This window comes from Mchenga conophoros, linkage group LG7 (genome assembly GCF_057382185.1).
Source record: "Mchenga conophoros isolate Kocher_MC1m ecotype Shallow Benthic linkage group LG7, M_conophoros_male_GT1.1, whole genome shotgun sequence".
NCBI classification, from domain to species: domain Eukaryota; kingdom Metazoa; phylum Chordata; class Actinopteri; order Cichliformes; family Cichlidae; genus Mchenga; species Mchenga conophoros.
Genome location: NC_140532.1, coordinates 40561675 through 40589050, shown reverse-complemented (window position 1 = coordinate 40589050; position 27376 = coordinate 40561675). Strand labels below are relative to the sequence as shown.

The window sequence follows — 27376 nt, the reverse complement described above, 5'->3', positions numbered from 1 at the left end:
GAATTGGCCTTAGCAGACCCAGATTTAGGGTCCCGCTGAGAACAATGCACCGGGAGATGGGGGAAAGGAATTAGCAAAGGCAATTACTCAGATACGGATTTGTCTGATAATGTTCATTTTTCTGAAGACAATTACATAGCTCCACAATCTGCTGAAGCGCCAACACTCATTTTTTACCTTGTGGGCTGACCTAACACGCTTAGATCTTCCCAAGGGATTATCACGCCTCTGAAAAAGTTGCTAAGAGCAACAATTTATGATTCTGATAGCTTTGCCTGTTGTCTTACAAGCAGACGGATATGTAGTTCAGCAGTGATACCGGCATCAGCTAAGCAATGCCTTGGAGACAAGCTAGGCAAGCTGATGACGCTAGAGCGGGATGCAAGATAGCAGCAAGGGGGAGACTGGCAGAGTGTGACGTGAAGAAATTAAGAGCTTTTTAATTAACTTTTTTCCCTGAGCCTCACAACACCAGCCTGGCAGCTTCAATGTGTTAGAGAAGGCAATTTTAACAGCTAAACAAAACATTAAAATCTGGACGTGAGCTGAACTGTGCACCCAGCACCACAGAAGAAAAGAGAATTCATCGACTCTGACTTTCTTTGGGGAGCTGATTAGAGACATTCAGGAAGAGTTTCCTCTTTAGATGCTTAAAAAAAGTAGTTTGTTGCTTTACAGATGAAAAATCTTAATGCACTAGATGCAAAGTTTGCTCTTGAGGAAATTCATCACAGTGCAGGAAAAAGGCCATTTTCTGTACACAATAATCCTCTCTGAATTATTTATTACAGGCAAAAATCAACGGCATTCCCAACATTAGCACGTAAAATATATTGTAATGCATATTATATATATATATATATATATATTTTTTTTTTTTTACTGTTAACACCATTATGCTTTTTAACCAAATGGATAGTTTTTTGGAGGCAGGTTATGAGTGAATTTGAGTCATAAAGGTGAGGCCCCACTGCTGACCTCTCCTCCTGTTAACCAAACCTACATCTACGCAGCTGCTGATGCCTCTGCCATCATTCCACACACACATTCAAACACACGCTCAAGCCACACTACCAGCATCGTCTGCTTGCCTTGCCATTGCAACAGCCTGGTGGGAGGTCTAATTGGAGCAGATTGAGCTGCTGTCCTGCAACATATGGTTCGCAGCCCTGACAGCAGAAAACAAAGGAGGGACATCCACAGAGGTCCTGGCCCCATCACAGACTCACCAGCTGGGTTAGACAGCCTCACACACCAATCAAATCACCATCTAAAGCCTCCAGGCTGAGGTCAAAATGCATCCCGAGGGTGCTGAATCTTTTTGTTCTTCTTCTTTCTTGTGGACGACAGTTATGAGAATGAAAATATGTTAACCCAGCATTATGGGTGAAATAAAAAAACACTCCAGTATCTAAGTTCAGATTTATGATGTATACGATTCAGTTCGTGCTTTTATGCAAGTCTTGCCAATGAATACAGCTTAATAAATTTCATATGGAAGCACAGTTATAACCCTCGTTCTCCAAACAACTTTTACTCAGACTTCCAAAACATCACAATTTTAGCCTTTAGCATCAGTCGCAAGTGATCTGGGAAGAGTCATTATTCCCTAGCAACTGGTATTTGCCAGGGCGATGCCAACTGCTTTCTAGGCCTGTGTGGCCAGGGCCTTATTTCTTAATTCACAACTACCGCAGTTAGTATGGGTTTTTGGACCACACAATGTAATGTACTGTAATGTAATTCAGTGCAATTTTTTAAACAGTTTAAAATTTCCATTGTGAATGCTCAAAAAAAAAAAAAAAGAGCACTTTTGGACGAATGAGTATCTGAAGTTAGATACAATTTATCCACCATTATATAACAAGTCATCTGACAGGGGAAGGTACACACTGCTAATGTGATCCTAAATGCGTGGACCAATTTTTGTGCTTAAATCAACAACTGCTTTCAGCTCCCTAATGGGTTCAGGGGTGCACATTTCATTATTTTTGACACTTATTATTCAGTCTAGAAGTTCACTCTCAGTATAAATGATGTCTAAACACACACTGAATTTTTGGACTCTCAACAATCTGCCATGACATTTGGAGCTTCAGTACAGTTTCTTATTTGGTTTAATAATATACCAAACATAGGAGTATGTTTGCATTGTGTATCTTTGATGTTTAATGGAAAACCTGAACACAATGTAAATGAGCAAGAGGTTATTTATGGAACAATTACAAACAATACTATCTAAATTAGTCAAGCACTTTTTATTAGTGCTATTGATTATAAGTACAAAGTGATTATTTTTGTGCTTGCAGACTGCTTGTTCCCAGGCAACAGCCCATAGGAGCTACCCGCATAGTGAAGCATCTTCACATAAAGTATTGGTTTGTCATGTGCATATAGTATAACTAACATTTTCTGTACAGTGCATTTCACAAGATAATGTATACATAACCCCGAGAAGCACACTGATCGCATCATTATCTCTATGCGGCAAAATCGCTCCTATTGTGAGGGCAGGTGCTTCATAAATTCTGTTTGCTTACACTATTTTGCTTCCAGCCTTGGAAGAGGTTTTCATGTCAAAGTTTGTCATGAATTCATCTTTCATCCAGCAGATACTCTATTTGGGAATGCTGAGGGTAAGGTGATAAAAAGTTAGAATAGGTAGAGGCTGCCAAGTTGTGTGATTCTGTTTTTCCTGGAAGGGAAAAGGCTTCACTTGGAATTAGAGGAGGAATAATAGCATCCTCACACATCAAAAAACTTTTGGCACTCTATCTATTGGCCTCAGGGACGTTTTAGCAGATGGTGGTATACACAGCATGGCAGTAACAATTACTCTTCCCCTGCTGAGGAACTATTTGCAATTTTATTAGAAACAAAAGACTAAATGCAGACATCAAATACCCACAAGGAGCAGATATAATTAGACAAATCAAAGTTAATTTGATTCCTAACATTTCGCTGGAACAAGTGAGGGAACACGAGTCTTCAATAACACAATTTGATGGGAGATAGATCTGTGACGAACTAAACTTTTTACCACCTGGAAACCGCATTTCATTTAAGGTGACTGACAAGACTGGTGGATAATTCTTTATGTCATCACAAACACTTATAGAATTGCAGAGACTACACGCCAAAACAAAGCTGACAATTCAACATGCACTACCACTTTACACAGTAAGTGCGAGTTTGCAGGTGTGAAATAAGGTCATATTTGATTTTCTCATTAACTTCTTTTTTTCTCAATCTTTACACAGCTACTTCCGTGTAACACTGTGCCTTCACCAGAAAGTATGCACTGGTTGCTCCCATTTATACTTTTTATTAAGTGAACTACATTCAGCATTGTCCCTGAAGGCATCCTGTATATACATAGACACAGCACTAAAGCTGGTGCAGTACAAATGCATTGCTGTCACTACATCGCCTGTGTAGACATTGTATAATAGTTTCTATGTCAAAACAGCCTGTTCTCATTCCTGCGATGTCAAATAATGCTGCTTTGTCAAAGCTGCTTGCGTGTTTCAGTTACGCACAACTTGTCCTTCGGCAGCCGTGCATGAGTCAATGGATTATGGCATTAGTAAAATAGATCTGTCAATCCCAGCTCGTCATTTTTCAACTTGAAGGGTTTCTGTTTTGAAAAAGCATGTTTTAACCCAAACAATAATCTTCCCCTTACATTCAATAAGTAGTGGTTTAAGTGTAGTAAACAAGTAAATGAAAAGAAATTAATCTGCAAGTGGAAAAAAGCAAAACTATGTGCAAAACGCAAAGCTCTAGATGGGATGGATCTGGTTGAGAAAACTGTGCCACACCTTCAGCTACCTGACTTTAGCGGTCTCTAAAACGCTACACTGAAAAACAGACTTGTGTAACGAAGACACACGGGTGGCATTTGACAAAAAACCAGCATGTGATGCCCAAGGTAGCGAAAGTATTGGTCAAGAAGTTGAGAGCTTGTTTAAACCTAGACAATTACTAGATTTAGGGAATTTTTCCTCATCCCAAGACAATAGACACCAGTTGTGGTGAGTGACCATTGGAGAGTGCAACCAATTTCACCCAGTGACGACTGGCAAAGAGGGTAGTGCATCAAACTGCCAAATGGCCATTGGTAAATAACCACAGCAGCCCATAATTTTCATGGAAGATGCTGACTTGTCTGCAAACATTTGCCAACTGCTCACCAAGAGGAACCAACAATCAGTATTTTGAGTTTTGTGAGTTGATTTGTGTTTAAGTTCTGTTTAATCCTTTGTCATATTGTTTCCCAGTGCTTCTGAGTTTACTTTTGCTTTTGTTCCTCATTAGATTATATAATATTTAGCTGTCATCTTTTGAGATCCCTGTTTCACCAGTCAAATCCCTGTGTCTGTCTAGTCCCTCTGTGTTCTCTCTCCATGGCCTTTATTTAGTTCTGTCGAGTTTGCATGTCTTATTCCATGTCTCAGTGTTTGCTACTTCCTGCTTTATTTTGATAATCTTTTATTTTGGGTGTGTTATGTTCAGGCTTGCTTCCCTTATTTCATTAATTCAATTCAATTTAATTATATAGTCTCACATTAACATTTGCCTCAAGCCCCTTTATATTGTAAAGTAGAGAGTCTACAATGATAGGCATTAGTTAGATTCAGGCTACGTCCACACAAACACAGGTATTTTTGAAAGGCAACTTTTTCTGTGTGTTGGGTATGGAAGAGGATTAGGGCCACTGGGAAAAAAAGGGCATGTCTTTTTTTTCTTCTTTTCCAGAATTCTGAGAAAAAACTTACTTTAATCTTAGATTCTGAGATTAAAGTCAGAATTCTGATTTTTTTTCTCATAATTCTGATTTTAATCTCAGAATTCTGATTTTTTTTCTCATAATTCTGACTTTTATCTCAGAATTCTGAGAAAAAAGAATTCTGAGAAAAAAGTCAGAATTCTGACTTTTTTTCCTCAGAATTGTGGAAAAGATATTGATATTGAAGAATGATTCCACCTCACTGTCTGTCCACACGTAGGACTCATTTCTGTTTCTATGCGCCATCTTTGTTTACTCTTTCCCTCCCAGGCTTCTAGACTTCTGATTGGCGAACATTTCTATACGGTCAAGTCATTTTGGAGGATTGTGTGAAGCAATTGTGCCAAATATTTATCACATGTTTTCTACCCCCCCTTCTCATCAGTTTTTACTGTCCATTCATCTTTCATAAAGAAGGGACAGATGCAGGCATAGAGTAAAGGAGAGAGGAAGGTCATTTTAAGTTCAGTCATGCAGATGAAAGGACGAATAAAGAAAGCAAGTCAGAGAAAAGGAGAGTTAATGATTTATGCTGTCATTCGTGTGACCGTGCTGGGACAGTCCCTGCCTGATGATGCATTCAGTGGACTTGATTGCTCCATCCGCTTATTTCATCCAGATGAGAGGTCCTTTAATGCTTTCCCACTTGCCAACCTGATCTACTTTCTGTTTTTTTTTCTTTTTCTTTTTTTTTCAAGCTAAGGACGTTGGACGTAAAATGAGGATGATGCTAAGTGACTGGCATGTTTAGGGAACTTGACCTTGTGGCGACTATTTTGAAAAAAATAGTACACACAAATATTTAATTTGTGAGGGGACACACACACACACACACACACACACACACACACACACACACACACACACACACACAGCATAGAGTCTGAGGTTTACACATATTCATAACACAACAAAGACACATATGGTTCAGCAAAAGTGCAACAAGAAGAAAGGTGAATGAATGAACATATGAGTGAATAATGAAAAAGTGAATTTGAGACAAAACACTGGGCGAGATTTTCCAGAGCTGTCTAAGAATGACGGATATCTCTAATATGAGCTCATTTATTTTTGATTGGCAAAGCTGATTGAATTCCATTCGGAGCCACTGTCAACATGTCCTCATTTCAAACTCCCACATCTCCCTTGGCGGGTAATCAAGCACTTTGAAAACTGTTTGATGAAAGAAATTTGGCCAGATCATTCAAGAGGACACTGCATAAACAAATCTATTAAACCACACAATTCAGAGCAAGAAACACACTGGATGAACATGTTTCACTGGCTAAATGTGTGGTGGTGACAGTATTAACACATCGGAAAACAGCTAATAATCAATGTGACTCAGGTTAATAATCCATTTTGATAATGACTTAAATAGGGAGTGAACTGAAACAGGACAAACAAACAAATAAATAATGATGAAACACGATATACAGCCAGTAAATAATAGAGTGCCATTTTCTTTTCCTTTGAACTGAGGTGAATGCAGAAGTGTCAGAGTTCAAACAGCCAGTAATAAGCAAATTAGTTTGATGTTGATTTCTAGAAGGTTTACAATAACCAGCAAATTGCTAATCAGTTTGGCAATTATAAACAAGTGGCAACATCCAGAGCCCTGTACTACAATTTGATTTCAGTATACACAGGATGTCTTCTGCTATTTGGCTTCACTTACCCTAACATTGGCAATTAGGATAAGTGGTCACACAAAGCTGGTTATCAACTTGCTAAGTCAGTTGCTAAGTTTATTGGCAGGAGAGCAACTGTATAATATAGCGTTAAAAGGGTGCACTTTAAGCACCATGTTTGCTAAAACGGCTACTATGTTAATAAAGTTTAGCCTGTTTGAAGGAGAGTTTTAGTTGGTGCTCTTTCAGATGTAGCCTCAGTAGTGTTTAATGGTGTGAGAGCAATGATTAAATATAGACTTCAAATGTTGGGTTAATCTACAGCAACTTGAATATAGGTATCTTGCTTTATGATCATATATTAATGCATATAGGACAACAAAATATCTGTAAAATTGTTTTCTGCCTACAGAATAAATAAATATTGGAGTAAGGGTGTGTGTAAGAATCTATATTTAATAATGATGGTTATCAGGGGAACAAAGAGACATTAAAAACTCTACTGTGCAGAGAGATCCGTGTGGTCTTCCAGGAATTGTGACCTTGTTTTCCAGATAATTGATTGGTCAGTATGTTCATAGTAAGAAGTGATCCACCTACGTAGTAGAGATTACATAGCGCTATCCCTCAAACTACTCAGATAACATGAAATCAAGGAAATAGAAAGTGGCAAGAATACCTCATACTGCCACTTACCCAGTGCTTTGTGTTAACCCCTTACAGAAGAAATAAAAACATTTAGGCCTGGTACAAAAACTGTTTTTTGACATCAAAGTAATTCCACAGTTTGGAACCTGCAAACACTGGTCACCTATGTTTGGCAGTCAAGATCTTGTAATAACCAGCAGAGATCGAATAACCAATGAAAGTAGACACCCAGGCACTGAAGGGGCCCTTGACGTACAGTACTTTGGCAATTTAAAGTAATGAGCAAGAGTACGATTTTAAAAATCAATAAAGTATTTAACAGGCAGGCAATGCAAACTGAATAGATAGATTTAAAAAAAAAAAAGATCTATAAGTAATGAATTGTTTGCCTGAAAAGCCCCTTTTTAAATTCAAACATTAAACTAATTTTGAACATTAAAAAAGGAAATTAAAGTGTCTTATTTTGTGTTGCTGGCACCAAATAGTTTATAAATATAGCAGATGCCGCAATTTAAAATAGCATACTGCAACTTCACTTACCTGGAGATCTGAAGGTCCAGGCTTCGTCATCATCAAAGTGCGTATCTCCAGCCGTAAACCTCTCTCCAGGGAAAAATGCATGTGCCACTGTGCCCCCCGGCCCATCAAAGGGGTATCCATCATTGTGGTCAGCCTTGGTGAAGTCGATCTGAATGTCTGCATTACTTCCAGCCACCTCGTGAAAGTTAAGTGGTGCAATGTCGCTCCAGACCTTCAAGGCGTAGTACATGAGGGCTCGAACAGTGTCCCTGCCCAATAAGGCAGAATCCTTAGGGAAAGTCCGCACTCTGAGAGAGAGAGAGAGAGAGAGAGAAAGTGGAGAAAAGAAGTATATCAAATATAATGAAGGAGAGGGAGAAGAACTGTGTGAAAAAGGAGTTGAGGTGACTAATGAAGAAAATGGATGGGATGCTGACAAAAAAAGTTGATAATGGACAGGGTAACTGTGAGAAGGAAAAGACTAGACCTAGCCACAGCTATGTATATACTGATACAAGGGTGGATCCTCATTGGTACAAGTCATGCCTGTGAGCTAAAAGGTCAACCTTTTATTACTCTTGGGTGTTCATGACATATAGATGGGAGAGCCCTAATTAGGTAATCTCACACACATTTCTAGCTTTACACACAGTAACCTGCCCACCAGCTGTTCAAACCTTCAGTTTATGAGGGGCTACCAATCAAAACAAAGCTGCCTTTAAGGGAAAAGTGAGGTTGTTTCACTGGCTCCACTGAAATGCTGCATTGAGCTGTGACTCATAAAAAGCTACTCTAATGGAGTTCAGCATAAAAATACAAAACTAGAAACTAGCATAATAGGCCCCTTTTGAATTAAAACTAACAATCTTGTTTGAGATGGTATCCTCAGAAGTAAAATGAATAAAGGACTGGTGAGTAGGTGATTAAGCACACGAGGAAAATTCGAAAAAGGAAAAAGAAGCACAAGATGTAGGGAGCTCTGGACTGCCTAAGAGCATGAAGATCGACTAAATAATGTCTGCCACCTGCACAAAAAAATTCTGATTCTGTGATTTCACTGGAGTGCGTGTGTGTGTGTTTTAAACTTAAAAAATAAATAAATATATATATCATGGTTAGATGCTGCTGCCACTTATTACGTCCCAATATCTGGAGAATACAATGTGCATTCGCGACATTGGCATCAGCTGTTGGGAACACCTTACAAGCCTTACCCTGTTCTTACATTTCTCTATTCTTCATTTACCAATCAGTATAACATCTCTGAAGTCATTCCTTTCTGATAGCTACAGTAGAAACAGCACAGAAATGAACAGAAAACCACTCAAATGTCAAACTAAGTTTGCCCACCTCCTCTCCACCCATTTCCCCTTTCCTCTTCATTCTCTCATTGTCTCTACGATCTCTTTTCTTTTCTTTCCATCCATCAGCCTTCGCCCCCTCCTTCATCTCTGCTTCTACATGATGCACTTACCCTCTTTGTCCCTACAAGCGCACTTTGTCTAAATACAAGAAGCCATTTTGCCATTGCAGGCTGCTCTAGGAAATTTAATCAGCGTGTGATACTGACAGAGTATAAGAAGAGTGAATGCCACCTTATCCTCCCATTACAACTAGCTTCAGGCTAGTATCATGGATAAGTAAAGGAATAACATGCCAATACATTATTTATTTATTTATTTTTATTTGTGTGTGTGTTACTGCTGCATGTATTTTCTCTTACATCATTGTGGAGAAATTATGGCACATTCCTGTTACCATCCTCGACGCCCACAGCTTATGCACAGCTCTCTTAAGGTCCCGCCACAACATTTCAATCAGCACGGTGGTGCAGTGGTTAGTACAGCAAGAAGGTCCTGAGTTCAATTCCACTATCAGGCCAGGGTCTTTCTGTGTAGAGTTTGCGTGGCTTCTCTTTGAGTACCCCGACTTCCTCCCACAATCCAAAGACATGCAATTAGTGGGGTTAGGTTAATCGGCGATTCTAAATTGCCTATAGTTATGAATGTGAGTGCGAATGGTTGTCTATCTCTATGTGTTAACCCTGCAACAGACTTGTTGACCTGTCCAGGCTGTACCCTGCCTCTTGCCCTAAGACAGCTGGGATAGGCTCTAGCCCCCCCGCGACCCTGAATTGGATAAGTGGACTTTCTGTTGTAGATTTGCTGCTGTCCCTGGAACCCAGTTGAAGCTAAATTTTAGCTGTCAGGCAGATTGCCTTACATTTAACTCTTTAATACTTTGCACGACCATGAGCTACTCTGTATACAAAGTCAAGAGGAGTAACCCTCGTCTCTGTGAATAGGTTTCCCGGGTCTATCTCGTACCGTGACCCCTGGACCCCTGAGCGTGAGAGGAACTGCCTGGTGTGTAGGGATGGGTACCGGTATCATGATGGCACCGGTTCTGACATAAACGGTAGTAACCAGACCAAAAAGCAGCGCACATTTTGGTGCTTTATTTCGGTGCTTTTTTTTCCTGAGCTGTGATACACTTTAGATTCTCGCCAATCATTTTAGATTTCCGAGGATAGTAGGCGGGGCCAGGTACGTACGTTCTTGTAGAGCAGAGCTACAGATTAAAAATGCCCAAGGCAAAGCGGTCAAAAGTCTGGCTGTACTTCACAGCAAAATATGCAAACTCAGCAGCCTGCAACAAGTGCTTAAAGCCGCTCTTCTCTGCGTGAGTAGCTTAATATTGTTCGTGTGTAATTCACGTTGAGTAGGCTAACCACGTTATTACATTAATGCATGTAAGGTGAACTAGCAAACATCATCATAGCTACATGCGGCTGTCCTCTTGTTTGATGGCAGATGCTCCCTTCACCCTGGCCAAAAAGGCTAAAATGACCAAAGAAAAAGTGGAAAACAGCTAAACACGAGAGGTTTTTGGACAAAGTTTGTGTTAATTTATTTATTTATTTTTTTCCCATTGTTTAAGCACTGCTTCCAGCCAAGAGTGATACCATATCTGCCCTATAGCTGCAGAAAAGGCTAACATTGTTATCTTTTTACAAAAAACAGCTAAACATGAGAGGTTTTTGGACCAATTGTCTGTTCTCCATTCTTTAAGCACAGGTTTGAGCACCGTTTAAGCACCGGCACTGTTTCAAAAGTACCGGTTTGGCACCGGTATTGGATAAAACCTAAACGATACCCATCCCTACTGGTGTGGAGTTGGTGTTGACAAGGAGCGGAGCGAATGTGAAGCCTTTGTGTTTCCCAGACCCTGTGGACTTTGAACCACAGTGTTTATAGGGCACCCGGTGTGGAGAAATAAAGAACTGTTTAAATCGCATCTCTCAGTCTGTGTATTAAAAAAGAACATTTTATTTTCAGTTATTTAATTTGTCGAATTACTTTTGAGCCCCTGAAATTTAAGGGATTGTTTAAAAAGGAAAAAAATGCCTTAGTTCCTCACATTTTTATGCAATCTTTTTGTTCAAACCACTGAATTAAAGCTAAAAGTCTGCACTTCAACTGCATCTGAGTTGTTTCATTTAAAATTGGGGGAAAAAAAAGTAAAATTAGAAAAAATATTTAAACACCTAACTGTATTATTTTAGATAGACCTCTTGAATAGTTTTATATAATAAAGTCCCAGTTTTCCATGCTGGGAATTTCCTTGAGGCAGGAATGACATGTTAAAGAAGACGATTTGAAAATGCAGATAGGCACACATCGTCGTGTGAGACAAGCTCTGGGTAACACAACTTTTACACGTACCTGCGCCAAAGCAAAAATGACCATCTGTCAGACCACCTGCATTGCATTCATTTGTGCTGCAATTTACATGAAAGAGGAAACAGAATCCATAAAAAGGCAAATGTGGGTAAATATAAACCATGCCGGGGAAGTTGAAGGTGAACACCTTTAGAGTGAGCTGAACTTCAGCGGAGCTGTGGCTTTTCATTAAATCCTGGATAAACTGGCTTACAAATTAATTCTCCTTTACTCAAGGGACACCACACTGTTTTTCTGTTTGGATGATGTTTTAATCCACTTATAAAAAAAATCTCCACCACAGATTTAAGAAAATAGGCTCAACTGGTCCTATGAGGCATGAAATTAAAATTGCTTCTACATCACATACTATAGATTTGATCAACACGAAATGTCCACATAGGCAAGAGATAGGCAGGTGACAGGGTGCACAGCGAGGGAACCTACTTTACTGGCATTATGAGGGGAAAAAAAAGATTTTAATTAAAATCAAAGCATTAGTCAGTTTGTTTAAGCTATATACTTATACTCTAGTTTTTCTTTTAATTTATTTCTGACAAAGTGGTTGCTCAAGAAAATGTCCGTCCAGACCAGCCTTGCTGTTAGTGCCAGTTATCTGGACTGCTGCAAGACACATAAAGGCTTAAATCTACAGGATTACAACTGTTCTTTTCCAGAATCTCAGTGTGTTACTTGCCCCTCTTGGCCTCGTCTGCCCTTTATGCTGCAAAAATCTAGCTCCACAACAAAATCCTTGGTATGTATGAACAGCTTAGACAAGCTGATCCAGTTATCGGCCTGCCAAACTCACAATGTGACAATCACTGTAAACATTTAGGTCACAAATAAATTCAGAGATGGAGCTTCTGTCACTACAAACAATTCCAAGAAAGAAAAAAAACCCCCTCTATTGTCATTCCCATCTCTTCTTTTGTTGAATTTGTCACCTTAAAAGCCAAATCTCCTGTCAAGCAAACCTTCTGTTTGACATTTGTTTCAGTTCATACTTGAATTCTTTATGATTAAGGACTTGCTGATCGATGATGACTCATTCCTCCGACTGAATCGTTTCCCCTTTGTTTTGCTATTCAAGAACGGATGAAGAACAGTGGTTCATTATGATCATTTTTAAAAGTTCATTCATTTTTCTTGTTTTTCTTTTCTCTACATTCTGGGAGCTCCTGGGGCAGTTTGTTCTGGCAAGTCCTTCGTAGCCACACTTTTCTAGTGATAATGGGCTTCTGGCATATGGCATTTTCTCACATTTAGTGATTTCAACAGCTTTGTCTACTGTCCATTTCAAGTATATCTCAGTCTCATTCAGCCTTGCTTTTAAATTCTGTAATTGCTACACCAAATAAAAGGCCTGCGGTGCTCTGAGCCCTGTGAATTAGAAAGACACATACTGTTTGTCCTCTTGTCTGAGCACTGAGGCTGCTGTGTGAATTCCTGCCAAACCTGACAGCTTATCACAGAAGTTTGAATGTTAATACATACCCTCTACAAATAAAGTTGTAATTCAGCTGAGCAATGCTGACTAGCAGCGTGTTTGCCAATGTGCAATGGGAGTCGGACAAAGACACTGCTCTTGTCTCCAAAAGTAAAACGTGTGCTTGTGGACTAAACTTTGTTAAGCATTAAACAACTTAAAAATACAATTCTACATTTTGTTTTTAGTAATTTCACAAAGTGACAAACTATTTTATTTCAGAAGTACACACTGTCCAATCTTCAAACAAAAGATACGATAGTGAACAGGATGAAGGGAGGGAGTGGATAGATGATCATCATCATAAGAAAAAACAGACACAAACTATAAGGGAGAGTGAGCAAAAGGGAGCATAACAAGCAAAAACACAGCAACTCTCCTATTACAGAAATATTTCTGACAACTCCCTGTGGCTTCATCTTCCACAGTTCTAACTTTAGTCAGAGTCAAGCAGCCTATTCTCTATGAGAATGACGAGTTCCTTATGTTTCAGCGTTTCTCGGGGCTACTACACTCAGAGGGATCAGTGATCACATAGACACATTTCCATCTCTGACAGAGATGTCTCCTTTCCTCATCCACCAAAAAATGTTCCTCACTACAAAAGCTTTTTAAAAGCTGCTTCTGTTGCAGGCTTGCAAGGCAGCACGGAGGTGCACGAGAGAGGGAGCGTGCATGAAAGAGAGCGAAAGGGAGGAAGCAGATTAGATACTATCCTCTTAATGCCGGCGATACATGGGTGTGAACTGAGGAGTAGAAAATTAGAGGTTTGAGGATGTTTCTTTTCTTTAGCTGGCAGTTACACCAACTTAGCACAAAATAATGAAGTCGTCACTGATAAATGGAAATATTTAAGAAAAAAAATGGTTCATGTTAATGTCTTTGTAATCTTGCAAAAATGACATTTACATTAACTGAGAACTGATGGTGAAATGCGAGTTCTGCACAGAGCAGACGCAAGCTCCACAACTGGCCCCACACCCTGCAAAATTAAACCCATTTTTAAATTATTTCCCTTTGAGGAACTGGCTAGTTCCTCAAAGCATTCAGAGAATAATGATGATAATCAATGAACCAAATTTAAATAAGGTAATCTTCCCTGGCATGTTCATACTACAGATGTCATGCTGCCAGACATTTAGTAGCTGGTCACAGTACACAGTAGACTTACATGGTTCTTCATATCCAATTCAATACCAAAACAAAATGATCATCCCATGTACTCAAACATAAACTCCTTTATTAAAAACTCATTGACATGATGGCAAGACAATTACTATAGTTGTTAACATTATATTTAGTTGAAAAGACAGAGTGAAATTTTAATGATTATGACTGGAAACATTTTATCCAATGGTTAAAATGTTGATTTCACAACGGCAGTGCCAGCTGTAGCAAACATTGGAGGATAACGTGAGAAGGAAAATATTTTGAATGTTGTTTCTGAGAACGGATACTTAGTCAACTTGAATTCTTTAAACACATCTGGATGGTGGTCTTCTAAGTGCTTCACTAAATTGGAATATTTTTCTCAGTTAGTCCAAGAAACGCAGTAACATCATTTGTACATTGCCTTTTGCAAATCAATTTTCACACCCTAGTTACCCCCACCTCAAATGCAAAATACTTCCATATCCAACTCTGGCTTTCTTATCAGCTGTACTAGCTGCCATCTTCCAGATGTAGTTTGTGCTGCGCCATTTGTTGTTTTTCTTTGTACAACGTTAGATTAGAGTACGTATGTTCACATTTTGGACAGAGAGGACAGATGGTTTGAAAGAGGAGTGAAAGAAGCCATCTATGTCCACTGTGAGCGACCATCTTTGAACAGAGGCGGGGGTTTACGACACCAACTCTCTGCCATCTATAATCCAGTTTTGAGATCCCGTCCCAGACGCCTTAACGCCCACTCACATCCTGGGCCATCTGACCTCAGGAATTCGCATGATAAGGTGGGGCCAGGTTTCACAATGAACACACCCGAAACTCTGGCTGATTGGGACCCACGCCCAGTTTCCCACCTTGGCTCAGGCGATTAGAGGATCATCAGGGGGTCCTTTTGTCCCTCTGTGGGGGGTCACTCCCACTAGGTTTATATCTGGGACTCTCCACCATTTGACCTTAGAACTGAAGAAGCTTCTCGGATGAGAGGTGAAACGTCTTCAAGCAACTTAAAGAAGTCCAGACGCTTTTCTTTGCAAGCTCCTTTGACTACGATGACCTGGATGACTGAGAACCTTCACAGACAGTACGTATGTAACAACTCTTTAGTTCCATGTATTGTTTGTTATTGTGTCTGATTGGCAAATTCCAGTTAGGTTATATTGCCACCTATTGACAGCTTGACAGCTCTTCAAAATTAAGTGGAAAATCTCTATTTTACAAAAATACTTTTGTACATCCAGGCATGCAGTATCCTCTGCAAGCGCCGCTCTGACCACCCACATTGCACGCCCCGCAATTTCACTACAAGTATGTGCATTAACAGCAACTTCTGTATCAACTGGCTAAGATTTCACGTGGAGGACCATCTTCAGTGATGACAGCTGGTCTGTGGCTAAAATCGAGCAGTTTGCAGCAATTTTCTATTGAAGAGTCCATAGTTTCCAAGCCAGAAGGCAGTGTGTCAAATGTGGAGACTAGGAAGGTGCTCATCGGTTGCGCACTGTGAATTGCTGGCCACAGGGAGAGACTGTCAACGCGTTCTCACATAGCAACCTGAGGCGTCTGAGGGAGAACATTCAGCAGAAACAACTACAACTGCTTTCCATCCTGCCATTGCGTGCCTGCACAAAGCACATTGAAAATGCAGGAGTTTTTTTTAAAGTTTTTTTTTACGGACATCAGCACATACAGTAACTTAAATTTCTTTTTTTGGACTTTGTCCACTAGCAGTAAATTAAAAATAAGGTGGACAAAAGCAGGGGCCAGGTACTGCCTCTTTTTAACTTGGTAACCTGGGAGATTCATGGCCAAAGACTGGCCCATGTCATTTTCTCATGGTAGAGAAATGTATTTAATTTTTTTTAACAGTTTCTATCATAATAGTTCACAGTTTATTTGTGCTGCACAATATAGGTAATTTGTCTTAATAGGCTAAAATTAGGCTGACTTATGAAATGACTTAATTCTGTAAAGACTGTCCCTTTACTCATGGCCTCTTTTTATCGGGATCAGAAGCATTGTGCGGGCATATCAGCAGCACTGATGCTCCAAAAACATGCCATTAAAAGTTGTTATGCAATATTACACAGATCATACTGGGACCTTAAAACAATGTTTTCCTCTTAATATCTCTGATTCATTGGTAGAACCCATCTGATCGACTGTGATGCAGGGGTTGCACTGCTAGAAGAATTGAAATTGTGAAGAAAATAAAGTAATTGTCAAAATAATTTTTCCCCACCAAACTGGCCCAAGAGAGAGGAGAACGTGCCCGGTGGCGCCAGTGTCCGGCAGCCTTGCCTCTGTCAGTGTGCCCTAGGGTGGCTGTGGCTACAATGCAGCTTGCCATTGCCAGTGCGTGGATGACTGGATGTGTGAAGCGCTTTGGGGTCCTTAGGGACTAGTAAAAGCGCTATACACATACAGGCCATTTACAAGGGTGGACGAAAAAAAAAAAAAGAGATATTAAAAAACCAAAAATGGATGGAAAATCAGGTTAGGTTTTTGATTTTTAGAGGCTGATTTCCTGAACCTTTTGATCACACCTCCTCCTTTTTGATAATTCAACATAAGCCACAGGTTATTGGAAGTTTCCGGATTACTGGACTGTGGACTTTTAAGTCTCTAAGGTGGTGGAAGAAGATAAAGGAATTGGGACCAGAAGGAGCACATTGTGCTTATTGCAACGAATTAGGAATACCTGATTAAGGCTTTGAAATTTGTTGGATGGACAGAAGGCTGATTAAGTTGAGTTAACTTTCATGACTAGGTTAATTTCATGGCATAATTTGGACCTCCATTTGACAAATAAGTAAGCGCAAACTAGACTTTGTGCAGGGAGGTGTGTATCTGTGTCCATGCTGTGTGTGTTAACCCAAACTGATACAGGCAGGCGCGCGGGCACACACACACAAACACACACACACACACACACACACACACACACACACACACACACACACACACACACACACTCTTATTACATTTCACCTGTTTGACTTTTAATTTCCGCATATTTCTTAAAGACCTTTGCAGGCAAAAACACAGAGTGATGATTCAGTTGAGGACAGGCAGGGAGGAAAGTGGAGCGCGATGGCAAAATGCAGAGTGAGGGAGAGAAAAACATGAAGAAACCTCTAACGCTCTTTTGCTGTCCCCCGCCTTCAGCCTCTCAGCAGGCTTTTACCTCCTGTGGTTTTGCTGCTCCACAGAGACATGAGCTGACATCAAAAGTGATGCTAAAAAGTACATGTGCACGCAAACACACAGGCACACACACCTAATATTCACCTCCTGTGCTCCACTACCCTCCGTAGACATAAGCTGATTACCCTGCAAATTGAAAGCTCATATAGCAGATGGTGATTCATATGCATTTTAGATGCACACATGTATAATGTGGCTCAAACACTGAGACACAGACTCACAAAAACGGGAAAATATTCCACAGACAGACTCAGACTGTGTATTAAACCAAAAAATTCTTAGATATATATCTCTTACACACACACACACACACACACACACACACACACACACACACACACACACACACCATGTCATTTAGGCTGAAGATGAAAGTCACTAAATTAAAAGGCTCTGCGTGAGTCTACCCTCTTCCAAATATATCGGTCTCTCCCCCTTTCAGTCTGCATCTCCCTCTTTTCTCATTCTCTTTCTTTCCTGTTTGTTGCAGTCACCGAGTCGGTGCTGATGTGAAATCTCAGTCCCTAATAGGATAACGGTGTTATAGTTATTCTTAAGGATCTACCAAGCAATTTCACAGGTTAGTGGCCTCAAATGCCAGGAGAGGGAAACAATTTCAGAGAACTTCGCAGTGCCAGAATTATGGCAGGTTATAGCTTTCAGTGTTGTGATTTCTTTCAGTCTCTTTTAACCAGCTTTTAGTCTAGATTCGATCAAGCTCTTTTCTATAATCATCATTATTACTGATGCTTTTAATCCTGTTTTTATTCTTTGTCATTTCCATGTTTATCTTTTCAATTTATTTTTTATTTCATTCTTTGGTTTGTGCGTCTTGTGTCCTGTGACCATTCATCAGTGAAGCCCTTTGAACTGTGCTAACCCGTATGACAGGTGCAATAGAAATAGAATTTTATTGATTCATTTGTTCTGGGAGGCACGTTTGCTCTACAGTATAGGCATTTCTCATATATGTATATATAAGACCAATGCAAGGTGCATTCTGCCTGGGCTGAGAAGACAGTTTATTACTGATGGCATTCATTCCGTCCAGCAGAGTAAACCTGTGTTTGTGCAAACACCATGTACAAACCCCCCTCCCAAAAAACTTTGTTTTAAATTGAGATTTAATTTATATGTCTTCTCGTCTCATACAGACTATCCGTGAATTGTGGTATGGGTGATCTGTGTGGGAAGAGAGAACGGTCTTGGATCATCATGCGATGAGTTCAGAGATCTTTAAGGATGCTTAAAATTGCTTAAGAAGTTTAAAGAGCCTTAAACTCCCACCTAACAGATTGCATGTCATGTTTTAATAATTTTCTGATAATTTATACATAGTTATATATATATATATATATATAAACTAAACTATAAAAACTATCTTATCTTATCTTATCTTAGTTTTTATAGTTTAGTTTATATATAGTTTCTAGCAACCAACCGCTTCTAGGAGGTCAGTGACCAGTCTCTAGGTCTGCGAGTCTGCAATCGATTTCACAGTGACTGCCAGCAATCTCCAGTAACCACTGACAACCAGTCAGGAAATAAACATTTTTCCCTAGCAACCACTGGTTATTAGTTGGTGACCTACTGACCTACTCCAAACCTGTGCTACTGGGGTCTTAATATGTAGAATGGAATTAAGTTTGCACATATTTCTCGCATCTTTGTCACTTTCCTCCAGTGCCACCACTGTTTGGAATCTCTTTTGTTTTTTTTCCATTCTCATGATGAGTACTGCCGATGAACAGTAGCATTATATGTGCAGATTTCTTTTTTTTTCTTCTTCTGGTTCCATTTATTAAAAGAAATAAAGATTTACTGCTGGCTGAGTTGTGAAGGGTGTCCGAGGTAGTTATATTTAGATGAGGAGGAATTCAACAGCATGGTGTCCTAAAAATATGGAGCTTTTCAATGCTTGTAATGTTAGTGAAAGCAAATCCTGTCCTTTTCTTTAATATTTCGAAGCTGAAATCCAACCACATCTTTATCTTGTATCTATCTTTTAAAAACACAGCTCTAAGAATCAAACAAGCTCTGTCCAGACTAGTGTTTTAGCACAATGTCAGGAATAATCTCTGTCTCTGAAAAGATCACAAGATCATTCACATGCACTGGGTATGCTGGTGCAAGAAAGCAGATGACTGGTTGACCAGATGTTGGTTTGCTTGATTTGGCATCATGGAAAACGTAGGTTAGGAGTCATAGCAAAGCAAATAGGGTGAGATTATCTACTGGCAGAGGAAGGCTAGGAATGGGAAACTGATCACCCCGAAGGAAGAGGAAAATCAGTAAAAGTATGTGAGAATAATTAGTGTATTTTAGCTATGAGACCCATTAAGGAAAAGTGAATGTGGGTGTCAGCATTTTCACTAGATCAGCACTGTTTCTAAAAGTCTTTATTTGGATGCTAGGCGTAAATGTATAAAAAGTTACACATTTTAAAACTAAAACAAATTAGTATGGCTGTACCCCAAGAGGACATAAATATAATGATGATACATCGCAATACGTAAAGAGAATGATGCCATTGTGGACCTACATTCATTTTTGTGGTCATTAAGGCTGTGTTTGGGCTCCTACGCCGCTCGTTCTTGTACTCTGTTCATTTACTTGATTAGAAAGATGATAGTGCAAGTCTAAAGAGATGGATGGGAGTTGGTGACTTTGCAATCCAATAAAATCTAGCTCCATGATTTAATGAATGTAGAGGGGGAAAAAATGCAATCTTGCTCTTCATGTTTGCCTCTTCTCTTCTTTGTTATTCTCATCATCCTCCCCATTTAGTTTTTTGTTTTTTTCTTAGCTCTGCTCAGCTCGCTACACCTATCTGTTTGAGTTATCAGTGGGACTGCTAATGACTGCCTGGCTGTCTGCTGTGATAATGGGCTAACAATATGAGGTAATGAGCTAACAGTGAGCTGTTACACAACTAGGCCGTTGATGTCTATAACATACTTGGGTTGAGTGAAGCGTGGTGTGTCGCCGTGTGTGCAACAGAAAAAGGAAAGAGGTAAGCAGGAGTTAAATTGGGATTAAGGGCTCACGCTTAGCAAAGAGGCTCTCAAAGGAAAAAAAAACACATAGCCAAAATCACTTACTCATTTCTATTGTGGAAAAATGCATTCTTTAATTCTAAGAGGCTAAAATAAATAGCCTAGCCCCTTATCTTTATTCCTTTGCATGAAGTATCTGACACCCACCTCTCATCACCTACTCCTAGCACATTTCCAGAACATAATGATGTGAATGATGTGTGTGAACAAGCAGGGGAGACTGTGAAGTGCCAGTCAATCAGATGCCGTCAATGTGCTGAGGTGAGCTAAATCAGGAGCAAGTGGGCGAGTCTCTGCTTCTCACTGTAACTTAATGTGACGTTTTAATTAAAGAGTCCATATATAACGGTGAAGACCTTAGCTTGATGAGGGACCCCGAAAGAGTCACAAATGAAATGCTGCATATAATGAACGTGTATGTCTATGAACACCAGTAGAAAAACCAAAGTTCTGTTTAAGCATTAACCGTGATTCCTTCGTTAAAACTTGAAAGGATGTGATTAATATTAATATAGTCTTCAGTAGAAACAGATACTGCACAATCATTGTTAACCAAGCTTATGATTTTGCAGAACATGAAACTCCTGGACATATCTCAGTCGTGGAACTTAAAAGCTATAACCATTTATCAAAACCATTTCTTTCTGTATGGTGATTTTTACTGTTTGTATATCAGCAATATCAATAATAACAATAATAATAATAATATTTATTTATTGATGTTCTGTTGCTATTACAAGCAGTTATTTCTTGCTTTTGCATATTGTATGACAAAGACAAAACTGAACCATTACAGTCTTAATGCAAGTACGGTAACTGTGCATTAAATATGGCAAACTTTACTATATTGTGAATCACTTTTAATTTAATTAAACAAAAAAAGCTATATCCACGCAGGAAAAAAATTCACAGCAATGTGGCGACTAGAGACTCTTTAAAAAAGAGAGAGAGAAAAAAAAAAAACAGAATCAGCATTGAGTGACTAAAGAATAAGGATCCCATATCCTGGGAAGGATACTGTTGACTAACATATAACCTGGTTGTAAATAAATTAGAAGGTTACCTAGGTAACTAGATCACGGAATGCCCAATTACGACCAGTCATCAGCAACAAAGTTATTTGTGGCTTAAGGAGGTACACACCCCAGCCTATCTGTTCAGTGTGTGACAGCTTTGGACCCGTCAAGAGGGTTCGTTTGAGTACTGTGATCGCTGGGTGCTGTCTCCTGGTGTTAAGTGAACTGTTTCCTGACCACTACTGAACCCTAATCTACAACTGCCTGGGTAAAAATCTCTTTATCAAGACCATCCATCCATTTTATTCTACTTATATAATTGAGGGGGCGACTGGAGCCCATCCCAGCTGTCATGGTACACTTTGCCAAGGTTATAGATTGTCACAGGTAGAAACAGCCATACACACAATTACAGTAAACTTAATCCCCTGCATGCCTTTGCATATTCTCCCCTGTGTCCCCACTTCCTCCCATATTCCAAACTCCACAAAGAAAGGCTGCAGACTGGATTCAAATCTAGGACCTTCTTGCCGTGAAGTGACACCACTTCATCCATACACCACAGTACTGGCTATTGTTAATGCCAAATATGTGAGATGGACCAGTGCTTCATAAAATAAACCCCAAAATGCGAGTATGAGAGAGGAGCTGAGCTGCGGGGACAAATTGATCCTGCTGATTACTAAGTGCAGTGCGAGCACAGGCCAGCGGGTCAGTGGTGAGGGGGGTATAGCCGTGACTGGTGTGGGTACAGGCTAATTTAAGCTTTCTCCTGAGGTAGCTGTACAATGGACCATAACATTTTGAGTTACTGAGGTAAGCCAAAGGAATTTTATAAAATATTATGTAATATTATCACTTTTATTTTATAATTGTACTGTTTTGTTTCAACTCATTGTTTGAAGTCCCTTAGACTCCAAAGCTGTATGTTTTATTTAATGATCAGGTTTTTTATTTATTTATATTTTCCCTTCAGATATCTTCACCTTTACTTTCTTCTTGCTTTATTGAAATGGAATATGTAAGAAGAACCACTTTGCCAAAAACACGATGTTCTTCTTCTAGGTTATTTTGACTTCTTGTGAGCAATGTGTATATTTATCCTCTTTATTTTTAGTCATCTGTGTGGTTAGCATTTTATTGTTTGCTCTGCTCAGATTAATGTAACATCAATAAAGATTTCGCCCATACACAGTGACATTCTCACTGCATGATGAAATAATTCAAATTAACACTGCATGCTGCAACATGTAAATTTCAGATATATAAATATTATTCTTTCTTATTTCTTCTGTTCTTCTTGGCAAATAAACATTTTATATGACTGTCACATTACATCCAACCCATTAGCTGATAGCCACACATTCTGTTATTCACTCATGAAATCTAATAAAGCAGAGGTACAACAAATAATGTGATAAAAAAAAACCAACAATTTTCTAAACCAAGCAGACAGGATATTTCTGTGCAAGCATTACAGCTTCAACTGAAAACACCCAATAGAGGGCAGTTTATGCAGAATTTCAATACTTTGTTATGATAAATTACTAAAAATCTGCACCTTAAAATCTCTCTGGATCTGCACTGACTGCTGTGAATACAAAGGTGTTTTATGGGCTGAAGTCGAGGCTCTTATTTCTGAGTAGAGTGAGCTGATGTTTGATTGACAGAGGTGCAAAGAAGAGGCAAAAATAAGAAAAAGACAGTTAAAGCCCACCAGGAGAGAGACATGCACATACACCTGTGAGTATGTGCATATTTTGTATTTTGTCTATGCTTGTGTGCTGGCTTTCCGTGTTTCAAATTTCATGTGTGTATTTCATATTATGCACACACACTTTCCCACACAAGAGATTATGGCAGCTCAATGTTGAATGAACGCTGATAGTGTGGGTAAATCACAGACCAACCATATGTTTCACTGCTTCCTCCTACACGGTCTAACAGTATTCTCTGGTTCCTCACATGGTCACGGATGACCAGACCAACTTTATTCAAAGGCAGCCTAAAGAAATACTCTCCTCTTTGCTTTCTTTACCAGTTCTACAGTGTCTGCTCCTACCCCCACAACCTCACCTGCAGTCAGCCTGGAATCCAGAGCCACACCACTGTGCCAGCCTCTCTCTTCACATGTTGCCTCCTGTGAGATTCCTGACACCCCTCCCCCACCCATCACCTTCACTCAATACCAGGTTGAGATGCAAATGAGGAGACTTCACTCAGGCAAGTCTGCTGGACCAGACGGAGTGAGTCCCCTTGTCCTCAAGGCCTGTGCCCCCCAGCTGTGTGGAGTCTTTCATAAACTGTTTATGCTGAGTCTGAGTCTGCAGAGGGTCCCGGTGATGTGGAAGACATCATGCCTCATCCCTGTACCAAAGACGCCTCGTCCCAGTGGCCCCCAGGATTACAGGCCCGTGGCACTGACCTCCCACATCATGAAGACCCTGGAAAGGCTCATCCTGGACCAGCTGCGACCCATAGTAAGACCACATCTGGATCCCCTTCAGTTCGCTTATCAGCCTCGTCTCGGAACAGAGGACGCCATCATCTACCTGCTCAATCGTGTCTACACCCATCTGGACCAGCCGGCGAGCACTGTGAGGGTCATGTTTTTTGACTTTTCCAGTGCTTTCAACACCATCAGGCCGACCCTCCTGGGTGATAAGTTAGCAGCGATGCAGGTGGATGCTTCTCTGGTGTCCTGGATTGTTGATTACCTGACAGGAAGACCACAATATGTACGTCTCCCACAGTGTGTGTCTGACAAGGTGATTAGCAACACAGGGGCACCACAGGGGACTGTCCTCTCCCCCTTCCTCTTCACCCTCTACACCACAGACTTCAGCCACTGCAGAGAGACCTGCCATCTTCAGAAGTTTTCTGATGACTCTGCGGTGGTTGGATGCATCAGCAGGGATGATGAGACAGAGTACCGGGCTGTGGTCGACTCCTTTGTCACGTGGTGTGAGCAGAATCATCGGCAGCTCAACGTGGCAAAGACCAAGGAACTGATCGTGGACTTCAGGAAGACCAGGAAACACTTGACCCCTGTTTCAATCCAGGGGGTCAGTGTTGACATTGTGGAGGACTATAAATACCTTGGAGTACACATTGACAATAAACTGGACTGGGCTAAAAACACCACAGCACTTTACAGGAAGGGCCAGAGTCGTCTCTATTTTTTGAGGCGACTGAGGTCCTTCAACATCTGCCAGAAAATGCTGAGGATTTTCTATGAGTCTGTGGTGGCCAGTGCGATCCTCTATGCTGTTGCATGCTGGGGGAGCAGGCTGAGGGTCGCAGATGCCAACAGACTTAATAAACTGATCCGTAAGGCCAGCAATGTTGTGGGGATGGAGCTGGACTCCCTCAAGGTGGTGTCGGAGAGGCGGATGCTGTCCAAGATAAAGACAATGTTGGATAACACTTCCCACCCACTCCATGACATGTTGGTCAGTCACAGGAGCTCGTTCAGTGAGAGACTGAGATTACCGAAAAGCACCACTGAACGACACAGGAAATCATTCCTGCCTGTGGCCATCTCCCTGTACAACGCATCCACTTAACACACTGTTTGCTGCTACAACTACACATGTTTCTTTTCCAAATATTTATTTATAAGTGACTTATGTATGTATGTATGTATATATATGTATATATTGTACTATTCTTAGTTAGCGTATTGTCTGTCTTGTCTTAATGTTGGTTTAAAATGGAGCACTGTAACAAAAAATAATTTCCCCCAGGGATCAATAAAGTATTCTGATTCTGATTCTGATTCTAGGGTTATTCTTTATTTATTGGGTGGCTTGCAAGAACCCTAGCAAGACTCTGATGGGAGGTGTTATGAATTGTATTGCATTGATTTGGGACCCACAATGCAGACTTGAAGATTAACTTAAAGTGAACAAAAAGCAACCCTTTACTGAGGCTAAAGATAGCAAAAACCTACCAACAGAACACACACATCCAGACAACAATACAACATAACAAAGAACAAAGGCAAAATCAGGCTCCAAATGGAATCACATGGGTGACACCACGGTAATGATACACAGCTGAAACTAATCCCAAAAAACAAGAGGGGAGAAGCAAAACAGAAACATTTGGTGTACACAACACACGGTTACCAAAATAAAAGAGGATGTAATAAGACAAAGAAACACCTAACACAGAAAGAAAGATTTGGGGGAAACAAATAAAACAAGAAACGAAATACAAACTGTGAACATAACCCACATAACTAAAACTAATTAACAAAATAAGAGTCTAACTGAAAATGTTAAGTAACAGACATTGAAAGTCCAAACTCAACACTGAGTCAAAGACACAGGACCATGACAGCAGGTCAATGGTTACTGTTATCCTCAAAGCATTTGAAGTATTTCTGTTGACTGAAACCAGCATAGCTCATCACTTCTCCCATCTATAGCCATCCAAGTAAGGTTCCACTGCAGCTAGTAATTCAGTGAAAGTCACTCATAGGGTTTTTGACTTAAGATTTGCTCTTATTTACAACATTAAAAAAAAATCTAAAGGCTACATTGATCAGGTTCATTATGTTTCAAAACATTATTAGAAACCACTTCAATACCTTTTGGACTCAACACAAAAAAGCATCACAATTTAAACTACAGAATTTTTTTTTAAAGCACACCTAGGGCATTATCCACTCTTGTTGGATGGCATCTTCAAACAATTTTCAGTTTCCTGTTTACCTAAATACAATACTTTATAAAACCTCATAATTCATGACAACACAGGGAACGCCTGAATTTAGCAACAGTTAAAGGGAGACTTATTGAGCTTATTTCTAGAGTAGTCGGAGTGCAAAGGTTTGGTATGCCTAAAGCGATGACCATGATGAGGTAAGCACATAACTTAGGAAATCAAGTGTTCAGAGTAGTTTGAAGCATACACTTTTGGCTCTAACATTTCCATTTCTAAATATACTTTGGTTTCCTTGTTATTTTGAAAAAAAAAAGAACAGCAATTATACACTGACCAGCCACTTTATCACATAATTAACAAATCACACTGCAGCAACTCATTGTATTTAAACTTAACCTAACCCAGACCTTCCCAAAGTGTGGGGCCCGCCGCAGAGCCATGGCACCGTATGAAAAGGAAAAAAACAAAACGCTTGGACACTGCTAGCACAGGGCGCCCACAGAAATGCAAAGCAGGAGATGAAGCATAGCTGAATAGGTTTCCAAACCAATTTCATTCTAGCCAAAGCCTAGAAAATATGGTGAAGCATATCTTCCCTTTGGTTTCACCTGCACAAGTGCCGAGGTAGGTCTCCACTGCAGAATTGGTTTTCCCTTGGCTCTTCAAATCACGGACAAACAGTATCCCACAGTTGTTTATGTTTTTAAACCCATTTTGTACAGAGAGGCATTTTTTAAAAAAATGTATTGATAGCAATGTTGAATATTATTACACAGGAAAACAAACAAACAACTACACGTAAAATAATCACACCGTGATGCCTCTGCCTTTGTAAATGGAGGGACAGTAACTGCGTGTAAAACCTGAACACAGCCAGATTAACAGTAACAGTATTTTGTCTCTATCTGCCATTCTGCAATTCATCTCATGTAAACAAAAACATGGCGCACAGCGTGACGTGAAAAAAGGCACATACCTTTGACGTTGCCTGACGAACTCTGTATTCCTCGTCCACACGTAAATGCAAAAAATGAGTTTAAAAAAAAAAATCGCAGTTTTCGGTGATTCCAAACGCTGTTTACGTGTGGACAAAACAGCTGCGTTTTCAAAAATACCCGTGTAGGTGTGGATGTAGCGTAAAAGAGTTAGTAGTTTATTTTCTTTCTACCTGTAAGTTATTGCAGATTACTTGTATTTGCATAATTGTTTACTAAATGTTTGAGGTGTGAAATAAACCGCAATGGAGCAGAATATGGGTGTGTGTGGTTGGCGGATGTGTTAGTGAGTGGGGGGTGGGGGGTGCGAACATTTTTCATGTAAAACAAAGGGGGCCCAGCAAAAAAAGTTTGGGAACCACTGACCTAACCTAATTATATACTCACACTCAGATGTATGCAGCGGTGGAAACTCACTATCTTGGCCAAGGACACTTCAACATGCAGGCTGAAGGAGCCAGGGATAAAA

The 27376-nt window shown here is 40.0% G+C and overlaps 1 protein-coding gene across 1 annotated transcript in view; it reads right to left on the bottom strand.

The window, feature by feature from the left end:
* LOC146570669 (matrix metalloproteinase-17-like) overlaps positions 1 to 27376 on the bottom strand; it is an 88204-nt gene that overhangs the window by 22710 nt on the left and 38118 nt on the right. Inside the window, exon 4 of the mRNA XM_085279250.1 lies at positions 7609 to 7895. Within this exon, the coding sequence (XP_085135376.1) occupies positions 7609 to 7895 (287 nt within the window). The remainder of the gene's footprint in view (positions 1 to 7608; positions 7896 to 27376) is intronic.